General features: G+C 44.1%; 1 protein-coding gene across 1 annotated transcript in view; it reads left to right on the top strand.

The window, feature by feature from the left end:
* The first annotated feature begins 6 nt into the window (after nt 1–6).
* The window catches only part of SLC7A5 (solute carrier family 7 (amino acid transporter light chain, L system), member 5), a 35,080-nt gene continuing 27,145 nt past the window's right edge, over nt 7–7,941 (top strand). Inside the window, exon 1 of the mRNA XM_008938317.1 lies at nt 7–290. Coding sequence (XP_008936565.1) covers nt 110–290 — 181 coding nt within the window. The 5' untranslated portion in view covers nt 7–109. The remainder of the gene's footprint in view (nt 291–7,941) is intronic.

Genomic DNA, 7,941 nt, shown 5'->3' with positions numbered 1-7,941 from the left:
GCTGTCGCTGGTGGTGTGGGCTGTCTGCGGGGCCTTCTCCATCGTGGGTGCCCTCTGCTACGCCGAGCTGGGCACCACCATCACCAAGTCCGGCGGGGACTACGCCTACATGCTGGAGGTGTACGGCTCCCTGCCCGCCTTTCTCAAGCTCTGGATAGAGCTGCTCATCATCCGGCCCTCCTCGCAGTACATCGTGGCTCTGGTCTTCGCCACGTACCTGCTCAAGCCCATCTTCCCCACCTGCCCGGTTCCCGACGAGGCTGCCAAGCTGGTGGCCTGTCTCTGTGTCCGTAAGTACCCGCAGACCCCCTCCAGGTGCCCGCTGCCCTGATACCCCACGTGCCTCCCTGCTCACCATCACCTTCCCTTGGAAAGTTGGCCCAAACAGCTCCTTCAAGCCATCGTTTTGTAGGAGATGCACCGTCTCTCCTGTGCTAAACTGCCTCCATCCTGGGGGTTTGGGGCTCTTTTGAACAGCGTGAGTAGGAAATGTGGCCCCATCCCTAATAAATTGAGAAAATAAATTCCTGAAATGCTACTTATGGGCTAACGAGCCAGTCTGATTTCAGGCAATGCGGTGAGCAGCGTGTGATAAATGCAGCGTGCGTTTTACCCGTGTGCTGGAATGGGATTTCGTGTCCGCTCATGTGTTTGGGCAGGGTAAATTCCCCGTACAACCCCGCAGTGCTGAGGGGCCGCGGTGCCTGGGGAGGGCATTTGTGTGTGCAGACGTGGGTGAGGATCAGCTGTGGCTGGGAAATCACCTGTCAGGAGCAACTGGTGCTGAACGTGGTCCCCGCTGCGGTGCCTGGCTGGTTTCAGCACCAGGTCTGAAATGAGATGTTGCTCTGCTCCGTTGTATGTGCACTGATAACCACGTTCAAAAACCCGGGCTGTTTTTTTTTTTTTTTTTTTTCTTTGCTAGCAACCATTTTATCTGATGAGGTGTTGCCTTGCAGAGAAGTTCAGTCACGCTGCGATGAATTTAGGGCTGCTCGTGTGTGCCATGGCACACGGATCTCTCTGCCCTACTGCAGCTTTTATCGTCTCTCTGGTATTTTGAGGTCTGTGATTTTGCCAGTGAAGCCCCATTTTCCATTTCTCTGCTGACTGCCAAGTCACCCCCTCCAAATTCCTCATCCCTTAAGTACAGGACCATTTTCTGCTTTTCTCTGCTCATTTCTTACTCAGTCTGTGTTCAACTCCACTGGTGGTACTTGTGCCATTGTGAAAATACACATTGGGAAAGAATATAATGTTTTGTCAGGGCTTTATAAAGCATTTATTTGGCGTCTGAATTTACAGTCAAGTAATTTTTTTAATGTTTTCATTTTGAGGTTGTGAGGAGAAGTCTGCTCCTTGCTGTCCTGAGGGAGATTGTGTCAGATGGCTTCACTCTCTGAGGAGCTCAGGCATTCAAAAGTGGCAGCACATGGTCCTTACAGGAAGATATATTGTCTGTAAATGTCTTTGTACACAAACCAAGTGAGCCTTTGATGTCTAGTTAGGAGATAGATTAAGATAAATAACAGGCTGGGCAGCAAATTGTGCATTCTTTGGTCAAGACTGAAACTTATTTGTTCCCCAGATAAATTTTAAGGAACATAAGGGCAAGCAGACAAGCATGTGGACTTCCCATCCACGTTTTTAATAAAGTAGAGTGTGTCTGTTCAGGAAGTAGAGTTGCCCAACCAAGAAAGCTGTAGCAGGGTTAGAAAATAGTTCTGCTGATGGGTTACTTGCCATAAGCAGGGCCTTGTGAAAATTCTGGGTTTAGAGTTTTCCTGCCAGCCTGCACTGTGGTTTCTTCAGTGGCACAGAGGGTAGGGACAAGCATGCACGTGGCGTTCACATTTTTTGCTGAGGAGCTAACAAAGTGTTGATTAGATGGACTTACTGGCTTATATCAAAAGTTTTGTTGTGCAAGAGCATATTGTTGTTGACAGAGTCTATGAGAATATGTTCCTAATAATAAGTAACTCTTCACCTGCAGGATCTTTCCCAAATAGGTAGGATGAGGTGTCTCTGTTCCCATTTTATGGATCAGAAATCAAACACAGGGCTAGACTTGCTCATGGCAAGATCTATCCTGTGACTGGGTGGACTGCAGCATGAAAGTTCTTGATGGTAGGTCTCGTTCACACTTCTGCTTCTCCAGTAAGTAATGTGTCTCCAACTTTCTTTTGGTAGCAATTAGTAGTTTTCCTGAAGCAGAATTTGTTCTTGAAGCCTTACCTTGAAAAGCCAAGGAAAGAATTGCTGGTTCAATAAATCTGCATCGTTTCCATGTGTTTCCTCTTTAAACTTTACTCCCCCCTACACTGTTGGCTATTTTTTTGTTTATGCTTTGAGTTACATTTTTGTTTCTCCTTTGCTACAAAAGGTTAGTTCCTTTTACATCCCCTCCAGCAAGTTAGTTTTCTCTAACTTTGATTTTTGGGAGTTAGCTATTCAACCGTCTGGTGCCAAAACCACATCATGAAGTAGGAACAATAAATGAAGTAAATCTGGTCCAAGGACTTAGAGAGTCACACAAAACTTCCGTGGACTAACAAGCAGCTTTGTTACAGGGTTGTGCCAAATTTACTCCTACCCAGTGAGATATTTTTTTTCCAAGAGCCCTAGGTTAGGAAAAATGGCCAATTTGTGCATACGCTCTAGAGAGTACGTTAATGAGTTATCTCCAAGTGGGGAAGGACAGTTTAGGGAGTGATAGGGGAATTTGGGGCCCTGGGCTGGAGTACAGTTGACTTATTATGTAGCCAAAACCCAGGCACTCTAGAACAGCACCAGCTGTGTTCTTTGCAAAGTTTGTATCTCAAAGTAAAATGAAATTGGCTGCAGGGTTTCTAGTAAGAGGAGAAATAACAAAAGTTGCTTGTTTCCAGTTGGAGTGTTATTGGCATTGAAGAGTTGAATAAATAATGTGTTGTGCCCTGTTTGCTACCAGGAACTACAGAAATTGAATTCCTAGCCATTAAAGTAATCTAAATAATTTGCAGTCTTGAAAGAAAGGAGAATCAGTTGGAAGAGGGAATTTTGTTCCTCTTACGGTGCCGAGGAAAACAAGGTGGGTGGTAAGTTAGAATTTAACTACAAACACATATTTTTCTGCTGTTGAGATTGTAATCTACAGACAGTCAGTATGCAAGACTACTTCTTCCATAAGACAACAGGAATGCTTCTTGAGGCTGCCAAATAGCAGTGTGGGAATTCACTGCAGGGAAGTCTTCCTGTAGCAAGATGGGTCAAGCTGTTCATCATTAGCGTGGCTTGTTTTGTGTCTGCTGGGAAACAGGCAGTGCTCCCTTGCTGTAAGAATCTGTGGCTAGCTTGGCTTAAAGCTGTTCAGGCTGCAGGTTACTCAGGTAACTCATAAATTGCATGTTGTTTTACCTGGGAGATTGGATGGCTGGTACTTCTAGAGTGGATAAATGATAAAAGCAAATGCTAAGGGAGAGCAAACACCAAGGCCACCTGTTATCCAGCTGTTTTTGAACAGAATGTTAAAGTTCAAGAAGCTGAGAATTTGTGTGTATACATGAGAACCCAACAACAATTTGAATTCCCCCAAATATGATCTCATCTAAACCAACTTTACCCCTTCTATAGAGGGTGGAGGGACAACTACCAAGTCCTGACTTCTCATATTTGATGACATCTACCTTACAATATCACTATTGTACATGGCAAGTAATTAAACTACTGAGGTTTCTCTACTCTGTGTCTCTGGTGCTCATTTGAAGCTGTGTAGATAAATGAAAATCTGTACATTTGTTGTTGGCTCCTTATTTTTTTTCTCTTAAGAAAGCATCACAGTAGAATGTATATTCACACTGCACTCCCAACATATTTGTTACTTTTTTCTGCTATTATCTTCAATTTACTTTGACTTTGAAGTAAAAAAAATACATTTTTAAGCAGAATGTTTAGGTAGCAAGTGTAGTTTTGAGAGAACTTGTTTATATGTTGCAGGACCATCTTCACATAGCAGAAACAGGATCATGTAAGAGTGTTTAATCCTGTTTTGTTTTTTTTTTCCTTATGGAAGAGGTCGTGTCCAGGTAGTGGCCTGAACAGTGATGTGGAACAGGATCCAGCTGAAAGTGCAGCCCTGATGTCTGACAGTGCCAGTGGGTCAGATTCTCTTTTACAGCTGGCTGCCAGTTGTGTTAACATTTCTTAAATTTGAACAGATAAATCTTAACCAAAGTAATTTAAAAATCAAAGCATGATGTAACAGACAGCATGTGTTCCAGAGATGGCTCAAGGATGGCAGGTTTCAAATTGCCCAGTGAAAGACAACGTTCATATTCCCTATTTCCACTTGTTAATTTGCAGATTTCCTGCATGTGAGAGGTCTTTGAATTATGGTGCCATAAATTCCTTCTAGATAAGGGAGACAAGGGTTAATGCTTCTAGGCCCAAGCTGGTTCTTGCTTGGTGTTTCCCAAGTGCCTGAGCTGGTCTTCCCACATACATTGCTCCATGCAGCCCTCGTGTGCTACAAAACAGGTTATTCTATAATTTACTTATTTCTTGACAAGATAATCTGCCTCATAGAAGTTTCTGCTTCACAGAAACCCTGCTGGTTGCAAATGATTTGACTCTTGCTCTTCGTTGTCAATTCAATGATTTGACTGTTAGCTTCTGAAGCCTTTTATCCCTTGTTTATTATATATGCTAATCTGGCATTAATAATCCCAGCATTGCTGGAGCAATACCTGCTACTTCCAAAGCTACAGTCTTTTAATCTTCTGTAGAATTTCTTTAGACTTCTTTTGCTGATTCTGAAATGTTATTTTAGAGCACTCCTCCTGCAAGCATGGAATCTGAGTAAAATTATCATCTATTTCTCATTAATCTCTTTTGTTAGGAACAGCCTAATAGTGGAAGAATTAGTAGCAGACAGTGCAGAGTTGAGTTGTGCTTCAGTATGACATGTGCTATTGGATATAAGTGCCTGGCACCCCCCTGAGTACATCATGAGGTGAAGGAGAATGGTATGAAATATCAGTAAGTGAATATTCAGTGTCAGCATTTCAACTGGAAACCACATATATTGAAAGCAGGAACGTCTTGAATTGATATTAAGGTTTTATTTTAGATCTGACAAGTTTGGCTGTTTGGCCAGCTGTTCCAAGTGAAGTGATGGGTAGACAGCAGGTATTAGATGGTGAGCTAGGCAAACACAAAATACATCTTAATGCTTGTCTCTTTAAGATGAGTTTATTCTGCAGCGTTGCTACTTGGAATTAATCTGCCAGGACAAGCAGGGTGTGAAGCTTTGAAGTTTTTCCCCCTCCAGAAAGGTGGATTAGATGACTAAGCTGTATCAGTAAATAGGCACTTGTTTGATCAGAGTGGAAGGAGGGGGCTTTGTAGAATCCCTGCTGTATGGCTCACGTTGCAAGACTGAGGTTGTTTTTTTTAAATCCATGTTTAATTAGAGAGAGTAGTGTTAATGAAAACAGCCTCTGGCACTAGTGGGACTCTGCTGAAATGGATGAAGATTTGGAGGACTCTTGAAACACAGCAAGCAAGTACTGCCTTTCTTGGCACCCCTCTCTTGGCTCTCACAAGAAATGTCCCATTAAATTTTATTGTATTTGAATGATTTACATTACCACTGAGATCCTTCAGAGTGTTTCTTTTCTGACATGAACAAATTGAGAAGCCTTTTTCAGAGAAACTCTCCATGGCTGAGCTAATTCAAAGCAGCATCACAAGGCATTTCAAGAATTCCAGTAGTCTCATAGTCCCACTGTCAGTTGTGGCCACTAGATCCAATGCTATGGATGAGACAGCTCTGCATGCTGCCTGGCAAGAACCTGCTGAGTTCTCACCCTCTGCATGGCATAAGTGGCACAATCCAGGCTAAAACCTGCCCAGAATTTTTCATTAAGTTCATGACCAGGGATTTAGCTGAAGTTCAGCCACCTTCCTGTGGATTTGTGGAACCTAATTCAGTACAGCTATGGGAAGGTGCTTCTGTGGAAGGGTAACATCACTGGGGGATCAAGGTAAGATGCCATCTTGTGCAGGTCCAGTAGCTGAGCATCTGTTTGGCAGGGCTGGTGATGTGTCTGTGGGGCTTAATGTGCACATAAAATAGTAGAAAGTGTTGCTTGCTGTTAGGAAGATGTTTTACATGAGGTGGGCATGGTGGGGAAGATGCTTAGTTTGTCATAATTACAGGGGGCTATTAATTTGCTGGGAATGGAAGAAATCTTTCTCTTTCTCCCATTGCAACATCTATACTTCATTTGTTTTTCTGTGATAAAATGACCTGATATTTGGAAATGCTGCATCACGTAATCTAGAAACTTTGGCACTAAAACCCCAAGCTTCTTTCCAAGGAGACAAAATAGTAACTCCTACCATGAGCAAGGAGTTAGCTTCTAATATTAAATTCTTCTCAGTTTTTGCTGTACCCCACAGTTTGACTAGTGTAAACTGTATCACTGTTACTGTGGAACCTTGGTACCCAAGTGAAGGCTGCATTGATATGAGGGTGAGACCAGGCTCTGCAGTGTCTACAAACCATGAAATTCTTCCTCCAGGCAGTGCTGGTGCTGCCTTTTGGCCCTGGCTCTGCTGCACTGGTTGGCACAGCTCATGAGAGATGGCAAGTAAGTGCTTGTTAATTTATTCTTGTAAAGTTCTGGAGACTTGAGGGTGTGGATGCTTCTGGGATCAGTGCTACATCATGAGGGAACTGGGGTTGTTTAGTCTGGAGAAGAGGAGGCTGAGAGGTGACCTTATTGCTCTCTACAGCTACCTAAAAGGAGATTGGGGTGAGGCTGGTGTTGGTCTCTTCTCCCAATTTACTAATGATAGGATGAGGGGAAATAGCCTCAAGTTGTGCCAGACGAGGTTTCAACTGGATATTAGGAAGAATTTCTTCACTGAGAGAGTGGTGAGGCACTGGAACAGGCTGCCCAGGGAGGTGCTGGAGTCCCCAGCCCTGGAGGGGTTCAAGAAACCGAGTAGATGTAGCACTTGAGGCTGTGGTCTTGTGGTTAGGGAAATGTTAGGAGGAAGGTTGGACTGGATGATGCAAAAGGTCCTTTCCAACCAGAGTGATTCTGTGATCATCCTGCTTTGCATTAATGTCTCAGGTTCCCAGCCCCGAGCCTGTTTCAGCACCAGGGGCTTCCTGGAGTTGGAAGCCAACAGAGAGATGGAGCTGTGACATTCAGGGTGTCTGTGGCCCTGTGTTGGAGACATCCAGAGCTCGTGATCTTGGTTAGGGGGTGGGTCTCGGGTGATCCAGTCTCTCAAACTCTAGTTTAGGGCCTGTTGTTTTTTGGTGCACCCATTCCCTGATTCCTCAGCACTGCTGGTTCAGGAAGAAGGAAACTAAACTGCTTCCAGGTATGTTTATTATTATAAGTTGATTTTAATATAGACACGTTTACTCTGGGGCCAAGTGCTTCTTTCCAGCAGCCTCATGTGCCACTTCAGTGTTGCCCTTCCCCGGACTGACAGCCCTGGCTGTTAAGTTTCTCCAGGGACTTGTCCTCACAGAAGTATCTGCCAAGTTTTTCCTTCTGCACTTTCTCTTTACCACCTTGCAGGACACAAGTCTGCACTCAACACCTATCAAGTTGACATTTCCCTAACCATTTTCTGTCTGTGTCCTTGTGTATATGTCTCATGTTAGGTTGGGCTATTAGAAATAGAGACCCGAGTCTACTGGAAGACACTGTGATATTACAGCCACTTAAACTGGAGGTTTTTTGGCCTTATTGTATAGTTAAAGTATTGATTTTCCCATGGGTTTAAACCACTGCAGTCATAGACTCATGGAATGGTTTAGGTGGGAAGGGACCTTTTTAAGAGGCATCTCAGCCAACCCCCCTGCAGGGAGCAGGGACACCCCCAACCAGAGCAGGTTGCTCAGAGCATCATCCAACCTCCCCTGGAATGGTTCCAGGG

Source organism: Merops nubicus, unplaced genomic scaffold (assembly GCF_000691845.1).
Source record: "Merops nubicus isolate BGI_N331 unplaced genomic scaffold, ASM69184v1 scaffold11654, whole genome shotgun sequence".
Taxonomy (NCBI): Eukaryota; Metazoa; Chordata; class Aves; order Coraciiformes; family Meropidae; genus Merops; species Merops nubicus.
This window is presented reverse-complemented; position numbering and strand designations above follow the sequence as displayed.